Source organism: Macaca fascicularis, chromosome 13 (genome assembly GCF_037993035.2).
Source record: "Macaca fascicularis isolate 582-1 chromosome 13, T2T-MFA8v1.1".
NCBI lineage: Eukaryota > Metazoa > Chordata > Mammalia > Primates > Cercopithecidae > Macaca > Macaca fascicularis.
The window spans coordinates 71609286-71625892 of NC_088387.1; the positions used below are offsets into that span (position 1 = coordinate 71609286).

At 41.6% G+C, this 16607-nt stretch overlaps 1 protein-coding gene across 31 annotated transcripts in view; it reads left to right on the top strand.

Annotated features, from left to right (window-relative positions):
* Nucleotides 1–16607, top strand: part of NRXN1 (neurexin 1) — a 1134169-nt gene that overhangs the window by 677520 nt on the left and 440042 nt on the right. For 4 of the 31 annotated variants that reach the window (XM_045368587.2, XM_045368588.2, XM_005575915.4 and 1 more), the window contains exon 1: nt 13768–15090. The exons of the other annotated variants lie outside the window; for them this stretch is intronic. In XM_045368587.2, the coding sequence (XP_045224522.1) occupies nt 14838–15090 (253 nt within the window). In that variant the 5' untranslated portion in view covers nt 13768–14837. Of the gene's footprint in view, nt 1–13767; nt 15091–16607 lie in introns of those variants that run through there. 31 annotated transcript variants of the gene reach the window in all.

Consider the following 16607-nt stretch of genomic DNA (forward strand, 5'->3'; position numbering starts at 1 on the left):
TGTCTTTATAGTAGAATGATTTATAATCCTTTGGGTATATACCCAGTAATGGGATTGCTGGGTCACATGGTGTTTCTGAACTTCTTATTGGTCTCTTCAGGAATTTGACTTCTTCCTGATTTAGTCTTGGGAGGGTGTATATTTTCAGAAATTTATCAATTTCTTCTAGTTTTTTTTTGTTTGTTTGTTTTGTTTTTTTTTTTTTTTGAGACGGAGTCTGGCTCTGTTGCCCGGGCTGGGGCTGGAGTGCAGTGGCCGGATCTCAGCTCACTGCAAGCTCCACCTCCCAGGTTTACGCCATTCTCCTGCCTCAGCCTCCCGAGTAGCTGGGACTACAGGTGCCTGCCACCTCGCCCGGCTAGTTTTTTGTATTTTTTAGTAGAGACGGGGTTTCACAGGGTTAGCCAGGATGGTCTCGATCTCCTGACCTCGTGATCCGCCCATCTGTGCCTCCCAAAGTGCTGAGATTACAGGCTTGAGCCACTGCACCTGGCCTTCTTCTAGATTTTCTAGTTTATTTGAGTAGAGGTGCTTATAATATTCTCTGACGTAAGTTTGTATTTCTGTGGGATCTGTGGGGATATCCCCCTTTATCATTTTTTTATTGTGTCTATTTGATTCTTCTCTCTTTTCTTCTTTATTAATCTGGCTAGTGGTCGATCTATTTTGTTGATCTTTTCAAAAAACCAGCTCCTGGTTTCATTGATTTTTTTGTGTCTCTGTCTTCTTCAGTTCTACTCTGATCTTAGTTATTTCTTGTCTTCTGCTAGCTTTTGAATTTGTTTGCCCTTGCTTCTTTAGTTCTTTTTATTGTGATGTTAGGGTATTGATTTTAGATCTCTCCTGCTTTCTCCTGTGGGCATTACGTGCTATAAATTTCCCTCTAAACACTGCTTTAGCTGTGTCCTAGAGATGCTGGTACATTGTGTCTTTGTTCTCATTGGTTTCAAAGAACATCTTTATTTCTGTCTTTATTTCGTTATTTATCCAGTAGTCATTCAGGATCAGGTTGTTCAGTTTTCGTGTAGTTGTGCGATTTTGAGTGAGTTTCTTAATCCTGAGTTCTAATTTGATTGTACTGTGGTCTGACAGACTGTTACGATGTCTGTTCTTTTGCATTTGCTGAGGAGTGTTTTACTTCCAGTTATGTGGTAAATTTTAGAATAAGTGCAATGTGGTGCTGAGAAGAATGTATATTCTGTTGATTTGGGGTGGAGCATTCTAGAGATGTCTATTAGATCTGCTTGCTCCAGAACTGAGTTCAAGTCCTGAATATCCTTGTTAATTTTCTGTCTCATTGATTTGTATAATATTGACAGTAGAGTGTTAAACTCTCCCATTATTATTGTGTGGGAGTCTAAGTCTCTGTGTAGGTGTCTAAGAACTTGCTTTATGAATCTGGGTACTCTTATATTGAGTGCATATATATTTAGGATCGTTAGCTCTTCTTGTTGATTGCATTGCTCTTCTTGCATTGATCCCTTTACCATTATGTAATGCTCTTCTTTGTCTTTTCTGATGTTTGTTGGTTTAAAGTCTGTTTTATCAGAGACTAGGTTTACAACCCCTGCTTTCTTTTGCTTTCCATTTGCTTGGTAAATCTTCCTCCATCCTTTTGTTTTAAGCCTATGTGTGTCTTTGTACATGAGATGGGTCTCCTGAATACAGCACACCGATTGGTCTTGACTGTATCCAATTTGCCAGTCTATACCTTTTGATTTGGGCATTTAGCCCGTTTACATTTAAGGTTAATATTGTTATGTTTGAATTGATCGTGTCATTATGATGCTAGCTGGTTACTTTTCCCATTAGTTGATGCAGTTTCTTCATGTTGCTGATGGTCTTTACACACATTAGTCTTTCACATTACAGTGACTGGTACCAGTTTTTCCTTTCCATATTTAGTGCTTCCTTCAGGAGCTCTTGTAAGGAAGGTCTGGTGATGACAAAAATCCCTCAGTATTTGCTTGTCTGTAAAGGATTTTATTTATCCTTTACTTGTGAATCTTATTTTCGCTGGATAAGAAATTCTGGGTTGAAAATTATTTTCTTTAAGAATGTTGAATATTGATCCCCTCTCTCTTCTGGCTTGTAGGGTTTCTGCAAAGAGATCTGCTGTTAGTCTCATGGGCTTCCATTTGTGAGCAGCCCGACCTTTCTCTCTGGGTGCCCTTGACATTTTTTCCTTCATTTCAACCTTCGTGAATCTGATCATTATGTGTTTTGGGGTTGCTCTTCTTGAGGAGTATCTTTGTGGTGTTCTCTGTATTTCTTGAATTTGAATGTTGGTCTGTCTGGCGGGTTGGGGAAGTTCTCCTGGATAATATCCTGAAGTGTGTTTTCCAACTTGGTTCCGTTCTCTCCTTCACATTCAGGTACACCAATCAAATGTAGGTTTGGTCTTTTCACATAGTCCCATATTTCTTGGAGGCTTTGTTCATTCCTTTTCATTCTTTCTTCTCTAATCTTGTCTTCATGCTTTATTTTGTTAAGTTGATTGTCAATCTCTGATATCCCTTCTTCTTCTTGATCTGTTCGACTATTGATACTTGAGTATGCTTCACGAAGCTCTCGTGCTCTGTTTTTTCAGCTCCATCAGCTCATTTAGGTTCTTCTCAAAACTGGTTATTCTACTTAGCAATTTGTCTAATCTTTTTTCAAGATTCTTAGCTTCCTTGTAGTGGGTTAGAAAATGCTCCTTTAGCTCAGAGGAGTCTGTTATTACCCACCTTCTGAAGCCTATTTCTGTCAATTCGTCAAACTCATTCTCCGTCCAGTTTTGTTCCATTGCTTGCAGGGGACTGTGATCCTTTGAAGGAGAAGAGGCATTCCAGTTTTTGAAATTTTCAGCCTTTTTGCACTGTTTTTCCTCATCTTTGTGGATTTATCTACCTTTGGTCTTTACTGTTGGTAAACTTCTGATGGAGTTTTTGTGTGGTTGTTCTTTTTGTTGATGTTGATGCTATTGCTTTCTGTTTGTTAGTTTTCCTTTCTGTTACTTTTCCTTCTAACAGTCTCCTACAGGTCTGCTGGAGTTTGCTGGGGGGTCCACTCCAGACCCTGTTTGCCAGCAGAGGCTGCAGAAGAGCAAAGATTGCTACTTGCCCACTTCTGGAAGCTTTGTCCCAGAGGGACACCTGCCAGATGCCAGCTGGAGCTCTCCTGTATGAGTTGTCTGTCGACCTATGCTGGGAGTTGTCCCCCCATCAGGAGGCACAGGGATCAGGGACCCATTTGAGAAGGCAGTGTATCCCTTAGCAGAGCTCAAGCACCGTGCTGGGAGATCTGCTGCTCTCTTCAGAGCAGGCAGGCAGGAACGTTTAAGTTGGCTGAAGCTGCACTAATAGCCGTCCCTTCCCCCATGTGCTCTGTCCCAGGGAGATGGGAGTTTTATCTATAAGTTCCTGACTGGGGTTGCTGCCTTTTTTTCAGAGATGCCCTGCCCAGAGGGCAGGAATCTAGAGAGGCAGTCTGGCTACAGCAGTTTTGTGGCGCTGTGGTGGGCTCTGCCCAGTCCAAACTTCCCAGCAGCTTTGTTTACATTGTGAAGGGAAAACCACCTGCTCAAGCCTCAGTAATGGTGGACGTCCCTCCCCCCACCAAGCTTGAGCGTCCCAGGTCGACTTCAAGCTGCCGTGCTGACAGCAAGAATTTCAAGCCAGTGGGCTCCCGAGAGGAGTGATTCACTGAGCAAGGCCACTTGGCTTCCTGGCTTCAGACTGCTTTCCAGGGGAGTGAGCGGTTCTGACTCGCTGGCGTTCCAGGCACCACTGTTGTACAAAAAATAACTCCTGCAGCTAGCTTGGTGTCTGCCCAAATAGCCACCTAGTTTTATGCTTGAAACCCAGGACCCTTGTGGTGTAGGCACCAGAGGAATTCTCCTGGTCTGTAGGTGGTGATGACCATGGGAAAAGCCTAGTGTCTGGGCCAGACAGTACCATCCCTCATGGCACAGTCCCTCACCGGCTTCACTTTGCTAGGAGAGGGAGTTTCCCGACCTCTTGTGCTTCCTGGGTTAGGCAACGCCCCACCCTGCTTTGGCTTGCCCTCTGTGGGCTGCATCCACTGTCTAACCAGTCCCAGTGAGATGAACCAGGTACCTCAGGTGAAAATGTGGAAATCACCTGCCTTCTGCATTGGTCTTGCTAGGAGCTGCAGACCTGAGCTGTTCCTATTTGGCCATCTTGCCCAGGAATCCAGTTTGCTACTTTTAAAGCAAACCACTGTGAAAACAGTTTCATTCTTAATATTTGCCTTATAAATTTTATTAATGCATGAAATTTTACACTGCACAGGAAATGGGAAATTTGCCCCTCCCTTCAATTTGAGAATAGCACATAAATAAATAAAAATATGCCGGGGTGCAATAGCTCACGCCTGTAATCCCAGCACTTTAGGAGACCGAGGTGAGTGGATCACCTGAGGTCGGGAGTTCGAGACAAGCCTGACCAACATGGAGAAACCCTATCTCTACTAAAAATACAAAATTAGCCAGGTGTGGTGGCGCATGCCTGTAATCCCAGCTACTCGGGAGGCTGAGGCAGGAGAATCGTCCGAACCTAGGAGGCGGAGGTTGTGGTGAGCCGAGATCGCCCCATTGCACTCCAACCTGGGAAACAAGAGTGAAACGTAGTCTCAAAAATAATAATAATAATAAAAAATAAATAAATAAATGTATTATTTATTTGTTTATGTAGAGATGGGATCTCTCTGTCACCCAGGCTGGAGCACCATGGCCTTATCATCACTCACTGCTGCCTTGAACTGGATTAAAGGGATCCTCCTGTGTTAACTAGCACCACAGATATATACCACCATGCCTGCCTAATTTTTTAATTTTTTGTAGAGATAGGGTCTCCTTATGTTGCTGAAGCTGGTCTCAAACTTGCAGTCTCCAGTGATCCTTCTGCCTCTGCCTTTCAAAGTGCTGAGATTTCAGGCCTGAGCACCTGGCCCAGTTTACATTATTTAAGGACATTGGTAGTGAGACATTTGTTTCTTCTATTTGATTTAAAGAAATTCTTAAGTCTAGATAGTTTCTTGTATCTCTTTGATTAGGTGCCTAAAGCAATCTGAATGTAAACTAGTTCATTTAAAAATAATGTCAGAGGCAATCATCAAGTATTCTTTTAAAAAATCATCAGATATGCTTTGTTTTAATACCTGTCATGAGTTAAATTTTGAAGACCACACCATATGTCTAATGAAAGCTTCATTAGGAAGACATTAGTAGATTAATTCCACTTGCTGTGTGGTTTATTTTATTTAGAATGCAATAAGGTAAGTTCATTACTTTGCAGGCATAATGTTTTCTACTGTACTTGAACGCAACGAGGAACAATTCCACAGAGGTCTGTGGATCTACTAACACCTGTCAAGATAAACACACAGTTCTCCAGGGGAATCATCTCAGCAATAAAACAGAGAAAATGTGAGGCAACGTAATTCTTTTACAAAACAAAAATAAGACAGTTTTTAAAAAGCAACATTGATTAATAATTTTTCAAAATTCCTCAGAAGTCTTATATTTCTTATACAGGCATCAAACAATTTCCTATCTTTTAAGAATAAATGTTTTGTAGCATATACATCTTATTTTAAAATCAATATTCTAAGAGACTTGAACTATTGGAATAATTGTGCAGTTTGAATTGAGCTATTGAAAGTTTTTCCAACTCTTATAGCTAGTCTTCCCTCATCCATTCCAGAAAAAAATACATTAGATGGTAAGTTTTGCTATAGTAATATTATTTGAATGGTTATAGTGAAAATGGTGGCAGTATTTCCATTATAAAACCCTATAGTTAAGAATTTATAAGTTGGCTATAAATGTTTGTTCTGTAATTCAGCTTGGCAGCAAGCATCTTAGCTTGGCGGTACTTTCTTTTATTTTTTTGTGAAGTATGGAAAAGAAAGACATCTGTTTATAACATGAGTAGGATAATATCACAATGAATTCCATCATTCTTTATAACCAGCTTACTTAGCATTCAAATTAAAATTAAGCTTAAACTTCCTACATATTTTAGATAATAAAAGTAACTCACCAATAAACATGTAAGGATACATTGAAGAGGATTTGTTTCGTTTCTCTGTTGGCTTTGGTGATTTCAACCACTAAACATGGTGGTAGACTTAACCAGTTGCTTTGATCATCATTTATTCTGCACAGCAGTAATGTGAATAGACTGTTACAGATCCTCACTAATTTTTAGGTATTTGTAATATTCTACACTTGAGAAGGTAGCAAAAAAATGACAGAGTTCAGAAATTTTTCCAATGGAGAAATATGTATTAACATTTGACAGAACAATTAATACAATACTAAGAGAGGAAGGAAGTAGAAAAGATAGTTTTACAGAGAGAATAGCACGGGCTATGTCAAAGTAAAAACAACAACAAAAAGCGTGCAGTGTGTTTTATGGAAGAGTGAGAAGTTCATGTGGCTGAAACCTGAGGTGTTTGTGGGGAAAGTGGCAAATGTTGAAATGGAAGTAAAATAAGTGGCATGGAGGCACACTTTAAAGGACTTAATATAACATGCTAAAGAATTTTAATTTTACCTGGTAAAAAGGTCTTGATAGTAGAATAGTCATACCAACTTATCTATAGTATTAACATCAAAATATCTCTGACAAAATGTGTAACCTAAAAAATATATATATAAATGTATATATATTTATATATGTGTATATATATATTTATATATATGTGTGTGTATATATATTTATTTATATATGTGTGTGTGTATATATATGTATATATATCTCCTGAATTCTTGAATTGGGTGGGGATTAGATTATAGATCCCAAAGAGAGATTCAATTTGAATTGCATGATTAAATTCCTTTCAGTGCATTCAAATGGTAATATATGCTCCACAACATACATTCGCAAAGTAAATCGAATTGGCTTATGCTCTGAGTGCTTGGACATTCAATAAATTAAACATATGGTACATGATTTCTGGTTCCTGGTTTGAGTATCTGTGTTTACTAGAGAATTTGGAAGTTATGCTTTAGTCTTAATATTACCCTAACTTGCCTTAGAATTGTCCTTCCAGTTATAGTTGTTCTCAACAATCTCATGCTTCTTTCTGCAGTGATAGATGTATATGACAGACAGTGTCTTGGAATTCAGGCAGACAGATACCAGGTTGTCAGTTCGTGGCATTGATCTTTTCTCTAGCTGATGCTGGTTGGACTGGAGGCCTGATGTGCCCAGACCTGGAAGGGACTTTTTAATTTTTGTTGTTGTTTAGTTTAGTTTAGTTTTGTTATGGTGAGTATTTGGATGACCAGTATTAGGTATTATATGGAAAACAATATTATCATAAATTCTGATTTATTTTCTCCCTACCATAAAACAAGGGGAAAAATAACCCATTTCAGAAAACAAGAGCAAAAACCTACATACACACACTCTAGACAGTAAGCTAGTGTGTGTGTGTGTATATATATATATATACACACACACACTCATACTCTAGGCACTATTGTATTTTAAATGCTTTAAATTTGTCAACTCATTTAATCCTCACAACAACCCTACAATTAACCTTTTTTACAGATGGGAAAACTGAGTTTAAATAACCTGCCTAAGGCCACATAGCTAGCAAGTTAGTAGAAGCAAGAATTGAGCCCTAGTGTAGTGTCTGAGTTCCTGCTCATAGCCACTGGCAAGACAACAAATAAAATAGCTCAAATACAAAAGATGAGAAGGAAAATAGTATATTTTTTCTAATTATAGTAAAGAGAATTTATAGTTACATGGTGTGAGATGAGAACAAATAGGTTTATATAATAGACATCTTGCAGTTTTTAAAGAATGCTTTAAAGAAGAGAACTGGGAACAGCACTCTTATCTATGTTTAGGGAACGCTGATCTGGCTGTAGTTATAGAGGATCAACTAAGGGGAGGTGAGATCATTGGTAAGGAGCTTAATGAGAAAGCTCTCCATGTGTTAGTTAATAAAACCTGAAACAAGGACCTTGGCATTCCCCCAGCCTAGCAGCTTCAGTATTACCTGGAAACTTATTAGAAATGCAAATTATCAGGGGTCTCGAAAGACTAAGGGAATCAAAAGCAAAGCAATCTGTGATTTAACAGCCCTTCTAGCCCCTCTAGTGTATCTCCTATGCACACTAAAGTTTGAGCAACACAGATTTAGAGAAACAGAGGCTGTGGTAATACATTAAGAAGTGGCTGAGCTTGACTATAGACTGAGTGGGAAGACTTTAGAATATGGCCAAATAAAAAACCACATCGCAGCTCATTATCTTTATGTCTTTGGCATAAAGTACCTCTGAATAAAGAATAAATAAGCTAACTAAGTATGCATGGATAAAGAGTAATAACTTATATTTATTATGTGTTTAATAGATTTTAGAAATGGTTCCAATTTCATTACGTATAGCGTTATAGTCCTTTTCCAGATGAGGAAACTGGGACAAGGGGCCCTTAAACTAAAAGTCACATGAATAAAAACAATGAAGCTTGGATTCACACTCATAGTCAGGCACTCCAGTCTCATGTTGCCACACTACATTATGAAGAGTGTGAGCCTAGGAAGTGTTTGTCACCAACAGAAATCGGTTAAAACAGTTCTACAAACTATATAAGCTGACAGTGATTAAAAGATGGCATATGATTGCTTGGTGCCCCTGTGATGCCTACAACACTTGAATGTGCAGTTATAGTGAAATCTCTATGACCCTGACTTGGTACTTCAGCACCAAGTTTTATGCAAGACACCAAAAATGAAATTTGTATTAAATCAGATGGAAGACAAGATAGAGATTATAGAATATTTCAGACCTAAACACAACTAATCTTGACTTGAATAAATCTAGTCATGTTTCCAAGTCCAACTGCACATCTAGGCTTTAATTCAATTTGAGCGACTTGAGTACCATATGGGCTCATCTTGATCCCCAGCACTCCCTCTGATTTGTTATATCATTGGGGAGGAGCTAGGTAATAGCTAAGTTGACTGAATCCACCAATCTGTATCTATGACTGGTCTGTTGGTGGTTGGAGATGAAAGTGTTCTTCAAGATAAGCAAACACTTCATAAATAAACTTGACTTTTCTGTAACACATGTTTATCATCTGAATAAAAAGATTGTAGTAAATCTCCAGAGATGCTTTTAGCCCGCCATTGTTATTATCATTATTATTTTCATTCTCAGTGCTCTTACTCTCATTTTCTGATCTTACTCTTAGGGACCTGCAATCATCCAGAGGGGTAGCAGGATCAGGGGTTTATCTTTACAACTCTCCAGAACAAACCCTCTTCTGAGTCTACCCCTCTTTACTGACTCTCAGTTCCAACTCAGACAAGTAGGTAGATGGATATGTGGGGTCTGCTTATCTTTTCTTTATGCTGATACTGGTAGAAATGCAAAATGCAAGACTGACACTCTTCTGATTTTTAATTTTTAAAATATTAGTGCTGTCTGTGGGTTTTAATATACTTCCCCTCTGCTGTTTTCAGTATCTACTTTTCTATTTAAAAAGCTTAATACTGAGCTTCAAGGGTTTCCAATTAAGCTTAAGGAAAATATGAAAAGGATGAAAGTGTCTGCTGGACAACCATCCTGTTTCTTTAGATAAAAAGGTTGATTTTTGCAATATGAAGAAATAATTTGAAATAGCCTGTTTTCCCATTTCTCCAGAATCTCCCTCTTCCACTCACTCTCCTCTTCTGTCTCTTTCTATTTCTTTTGTCTTTTCCTCTCAGCTTTCAAATCCATCTCTCATTTTGTAAATGTTGTTCAACTTAGGCTACCTGTATTCTTGTTCATGATAAATCATCAGGTGTGAGTGGGCTTAGGACAGCTTAGCACATACAGTCCTTAGGTTCTTTTAGGTAGATCTCAGTAGCCATGGTTGTTGGTGGCAAGTGAGTGTTAACCCCATTTCCAAAAGTTCACACAAGTACAGCTCATAATGAATTCAAGACCAAGACCAACTTCTGCTACAGATACAGACATTTACTAACGAGTAGGCACAAAACTTTATAGCCTATTCCAGAAGCTTGGTGAAGTTCCAGCTCTTCATTCTTTAAGGTACCTGAAAATAATGTCTTGCAAAAAATGGTTTTCCTGAAGCAAATATGACAGTATTTCAGTGGTAGCACCCACTTCACCATCTCTCAGAATTAAGTGACTAAGGATTGTTAGGGATCAACAATAGTACCTTCCTCATATCATTTTGTAATGATTATGTGAATTAATTCATTTAAATCACTCAGAGTGGTATGCTAGAAATAAGTGTTAGTTTTTATTATTACTATTATTATGGAACAATTCATCATAGCAAAGGGTGAAAGGCCTCTTAGAGTCACATACTCGATTTATATAGAAGTGAGGTATATTCAGGTAAAATTTAGTTAATTCACTCATCTTGCCTATTAATGATTTCACCAAGGATAACTTCTTCCTAACTTTCATTGGACAAATTTACAAGCCCTTAATTTCACCAGTGATAACTTATTTTCAACAGATATTATAACTAATGAGCACAGCCACATCATAATTAGAGATGATAGTAGCCCAAGTCTTCTAGAAACCACCTCTGTCTTCTGTAATTCTGACTGAGATGTTGGGGCATAAATTCCTGATAAAGGCACTGACACTCTCGGGGTACAGACAGTGTTAAGAAACACTTATGTCACACTGTCTGTGCTGAATTTTTTAAGAATAAATTACAGTTAGCCAAAAACCTTGTTTCCTCCAACCAGTTCTTTAATCACCTGAGAACAATTTGTGAGATGCTGCCTCAGTTTCCCTTAGATAACACAATTGCAAGCACAAAGACTGACTAGCTGAAGAGACACAAATTAATGGGTACACACAAGCTTTATTTGCTTCATCCAGATTAGTCATGCTTTTGCCTACAATACTTTTTCTACACTATCTAGACAGAGAATTGCTCCTTGTTCCACAAAATTACAATCATTTATAACAAATATTGCTGTATCTGTAACACAGAATCCACCCTAGAACCCCCTAAGTATTGCAAAGGTGCCCTAGACATCTGCCTGGAAGACTACAGCAATTTCTTCTTTTGAGGCAGCCATAAATATTTTCTCTTTAGCTCTTGAGACTACCGTAAAACTAAGATTTCTGGCCTATCCTTTCTCTAACCCTGCCTTCATGTCCCAAGGCCCCAGACAATATAAGACAGGCGAGGGAGTGGGGGAGGAGGGGAAGCATCTTCCTAATTGAATGTTCTTGGGAAAGTTATTCTCAATCTTCTACCCTTATTCTATTTCTATGGCTTTTCGTTATACAAATCACTCTCCAAAATCCCAGCCCTATCCATTCCTAGCAATCAAGAGAATAACAAATACAGTTGATCCTTGTTATTTATTTGTAGCCTGTGGCACTTTGGTGATCCTTAGCAAACATGCAGAGAATGGCAAAACATTTGTGTTCTCACTATACATGTTCCTGGCTGAAGTTGAACAAGACTATTGGCTTGCTTCTTGTTTCAGCTCTCACACTGTAAACAAATGCGCTATTTTAGGTCTTTTTAGCACCACATTTTGTGCTTTACTTTGGTGACTTTGCTGTTTAAAATGACCCTCAAGCATAATGCCAAAGGGCTGTCTAATGTTCCTAAATGCAAGAAAGATGTGATGTGCCTTATGGAGAAAATACATATTAGATATCCTTCTTTCAGATATGAGTTAGAGTGCTGCTGGTCGTGAGTTCAATGTTAATGAATCAACATTATGTATTAAAGAAGGTATCATTATCATTCAGAAATACATGAAACAAGGTAATGGATTGATTCAGTCATGAAAAATGTGATCAGAGGTTTGCAGGAACCATAGCCCTATATTTTCCCATAGGAGCAATGGTTCAGTATTTGCTAATTCAGTGTTCACAGCGACTTTATTTGCCACAACTACTGTGAATAATGAGAATTGACTGTAAGTACTAAGAGACTAGATATGTTTCACATATGCTGGACACTAGAGGGAGTAGGAATGAAGACTTGACTTTTGTCCCCTTCAGGAATCTGCCATTTATTTTGGGAGGGAAGGACAGATTAACACAATATATGAGGGTATTGGAGAACAATGCAATGCTCTACATATCTTTTAGATGGAAGGCAACTGAACGTATTGTACATAGTGATCAGCTTGAGTATGTTAGACCTGTATGAGAGAAGAGACATAATGTCATCATTGCAGGGAGCATTTGGTATATTTTAAAGAACACCAACATTAAATATTGCATGATATCCTTTCTACCCTGTGGGATTGTTAGGAAAGATAGAAACATGACTATTTTATAAAGGAAGCCACAGTGCCTCAGGGAAAGACTCGGTAACTAATGTGATGTAACCAGTAAATGGTGGCATCCAAAATGCAGCACAGATTTCCTAACTCCTAATCCAGTGCTCTTTCCATGCTAACACTATGAAATGTCAAATTCAGAATATGGACCTGTGGTCTTGAAAACATACTGTGTGGATGATTTTCCTTTTCTTTTTGAAGCTCTCTTTGATATTTTTAAAATGAATAATCACGACTCTTGTTAGTGAATTAAAATACATATGTTGCAAAATAACAAAAAGAATAAGAAATGACTGGGGACAAGGGCAGAAACAGTTCACAGTGGAAAATGATAGATTTTGCTTCTGCTGGTCTTTGAGCAGCTGTGGAAGGTTGAGAGACATGGCATATTTAAATAGATAAAAGCATTGTGTTTAGCAAGGCTGAACTGTTTCAATCAATATACTACTGAAGAAATACCTTTAAGTATAATAAAATAAACTTTTGACAGGAATGTGAGATGTGTGATTGATACAGGTGTGATTTGGGGGCCACTGGACACTATTTATATAGTGGGCATCAGAGTCTCATGGTTGAAAGTTTCTTTCTTTTGGCTTTAAATAGAAATAAAGACCCCCCCCCCAAAAAAAATGTCCGGCCACTGGACATGTCATAGTTTTTTATCATCTTTTGGAAACCAGGGAAATGTTTAAATCATAGTCCCAAGTCTTAATCACCAGCTTCCAGTGTCTGTGATCCTCCTAGCCAAGTCCACTTGCATTGCTAGATTTCTACTCTTAAATGTATGCTAGCTTTGCTGGTCTTTCATCTAGGACACACAGCTTTCAGTTAAAGATGCTGTATTTCATCAACAGCATATAAATGTCCTCTTTCCCTTGGGGGCACTAGATTTAGGAATTTTCATTTCCTGATGCTATTTTCTTTATAAGACAGGATGAGAGAAAGGAGGAGTTCCACCCTTAGCAAAGATCCTCACAGCGGGGCTTCCGAGAGATCTTGGAAGTTCTTAAATATTCCTAAAATATTGGCTGAAATACAAGCAATTTTATTCATGCCATTTCTTTCTTTTCTGCTTTCTTCCTGTTTCTCTCCTGACCCTTCTCTTCGTCTCTTTCCATTCTTCCACTTTCTGCCTCTTCTGCAGCTGCCAAATTAATGCATCCTTTTCCCTCCTTGTGAGTTTTGGTCCCCTGAACTTCCACTGCCTTATATGAGATATAGTATGGTAGTGGGAAGAAGAATCCTTGTTATGAATAATGTATGTGATTAACAGATCATCGCAACTGATGCTTGAGTACAAGGTGTCAAGCCATATTTAGCAGATTGGGTTTAAACACCTGGTAGAACAAGTTTGGTCCAATAAAAAGACCCGAATTCTATCCCTTTTAAGATCTCTAAAGACACTGGTTACATCTAAACCATTGGGTAGGGGAAGGGTGCCATTTGCCATTGTAGTTCAGATGGAGGGATCACCTGGTGAAGGGAGAGTTGCTTTTTAGGTGTTCCCGTTTCGACTTACACGTGTCCCTTTGATGCGTGGAGAATGCAAGGGAGAGGCAAAGCAGGGCGATTTTCGTGGGAAGCTAGACCAGCCTCCCTCGTTACATAGGCTCGTCCTCTGCATTGCATCCGAGCTTCAGTGATTTGCTGTTTGGAGACTGCAGATTTGCATAGAGCCCCTTGCTTCACCAGCGTGTGTGGTTTTTCTTTTCTTTCTTTCTTTTTTTCTTTTTTTCTTTTTCTTTTTCTGTTTCTCTCCCTTACTCCTTCGTCCGCATCTTCTTCTCAGCTGTCTTTCCCCCGTTCGATTCCCACTTCCTTCAGAAGGGCGCACTCTTCCCTCTGAACCCCTCGCCGGGCGTAAGTGTCAGGAGGCGGCGGACGCGGAGATTGCCTCGGGAGCAGGCGATGCGCGCCGCTGCTCCGCGCGCAGCCCGGGGGAGGCTGGCGCTAGCGGGCGAGCCAGCCGGGGCTGAATGGAGGGAAGGGGCGCCTGGATTCCATGGGGTCTGCTTCTGTCTTGAAAGGAGGTTGGGCCGGCGAAGTGGCCTCCCTAGTCCCCGCACACAAAGCTAAATGGATTTACCTTGTGGATTCGCGGTGGATGGCTGTCATGTAGAAGTGAGGACCCTCCGGGAGGAGCTTTAAACAATTTCTCGGCCCCCTACCCGCCGGCACGCACTCTCGCCCGAAACTCTTTGGGAGTATTTCTCGAGAACCTGGAGCCCTGGAAATCTGGGAGCAGCCACCCGCTCCGTGCTTGCCGTTCCCGGGGCTGCCTTTCCGGACAAGCCCCTCTCCAGCTGCATTCGCCTCGGCTATGTTTCGGGTTGTTTGGGGTGCTGGGCACGGCGGACTCCAGGACCCCGAGAAGACTGTCCGAAGGAGGGAGAGGATGGGTGCCCTGGCACGGTGAGGCGGCCGGCCCCTCAGCCCACCCCGCGCCGCCCGCTCCCCTGCGCCCTCTCCTCTCCCCGCGCCCCAAACTTTGCCTCCAGCGGCGGCTGCCCCTCGGCGGGCGCCCCGCCATGTACCAGAGGATGCTCCGGTGCGGCGCCGAGCTGGGCTCGCCCGGGGTCGGCGGAGGCGGCGGCGGCGGCGCAGGGGGGCGCCTGGCCCTGCTTTGGATAGTCCCGCTCACCCTCAGCGGCCTCCTAGGAGTGGCGTGGGGGGCGTCCAGTTTGGGAGCGCACCACATCCACCATTTCCATGGCAGCAGCAAGCATCATTCAGTGCCTATTGCAATCTACAGGTCACCGGCATCCTTGCGAGGCGGACACGGTGGGTCTGCGATGCCAAGTTCTCGCGGGTTACCCCCTTCGCTCCCCCCTTTCTACCCTGCACTCGCTCCTGGGCTCCTAAGGCTCAGAGAAATGGGAGCTCGACAAAAGGGAGGTGCATTTGGGTGTGCTTGGTGCGAGACACTTATCTCTTTGAAGACAATAGAAAGGGGATGGGGGAAGGCGTCGCGGTTGTTGGTGGTGAGGGGTGGGAGGGGCGTTCCTTGTCGAGGTGCTGGGAGAGAGATGTGGGCACCTACTAAAGGACCAGCCTGGGTCGCGCGGCTGGGCCCCGCGGGAAGGGGGCGTCACTTGCCAGAAGGTCACTCAGTGGCCGGATGGGGCGCCGCGCTTAGCTAAGGGACCTGAGCACCGGAGAGAAGAGGGCTCTGCAGAACCTTTTGTCTGTGCTGTGTATGCTGCCCCACCTCCTGCCCATCTTCTCTGGCCCGGGGGAGGGAGAGATTCCAGCCCGCACATTCCTCCAAAGTGCGCCCAGACTGCAGTGACAGCAAAGCAGTCCTGGGACTCACTCAACAGGAGGCCGATTACTTTTGCCCCCACGCCTTCCCTTAATTGGAGATGGTAGGAGGGCAACCGAGGCACCCCCTCTAATGCGGGCCAACCCTTATGGAGGGGACCTCTGGACACCATTCCTCTTCCATCCACTCTGCACATAAATATATGCCTTTTCCTTGGTAATTAGGCTGAGTTCTTTTCTAAATGGAACAGAGAGAGGCTTGACTACACATAGCCATCTCCCTGAGGATCATGTCTGAAGGCTGTTGGAAAAAGGGAGGTCTTACTTCCTCCTTCAGTGTTTAATGCTTTCCAAGAAGGGCCAGTCATTCATTGCCGGCTGGGCTAAGCCCGGAGGTCTGCCTGGAGAAGGAGAAGTTAGAGCTAAGGGAAACTATTCTCCTAATGCCCTGTCCCTTTGAAAATAGCTAGAGTGTAGAGAAAACCCTTGGTTGGCAGCTTTCTCTTCCAGAGTGACCAGCACTGTGAGGTCGGATTCCTCTAATTTTCAGATAAATGTCTATTCCAGATTTCCCGAATTGCCAAAAAGTAAAACATCAGTCTGGTTTTGTGAGTCGTTCCCCACTCCCAATTTTTCTTCTCCATCAGTGTAAAATGCACTCTGTTAGAAAGCAGAGCGAAAGTTGTGGGCACTTTCTTTATATCCATTTTCCACCTCTTTCTTGCAGGACCGGTCACCTTTCAGACTTGTTTCAGCTCGGAATCCTTTGCCTCACTCCTTATGAGTTTGCTCTGCCCTGAGCAGATGCTGGTGCTACCAGGATGGCCCTTTATTCCATGGATGCGGGGTGGGCGGGGGCTTCCTACCTGGGGACAATTCTGGTTAGATATGAAAAACTATAGCATAATCTAACTGAAGAGAGACCAAGTCCTAGCAAGCCCTCTTTGGGAGCACAATAGAAAAAAAACACATCCCTGTGGGTTCTAGGAATTGGTTCCTTTCTCCTTCTCCTAGTTCCCTCCCAGGAATTCTCTCCA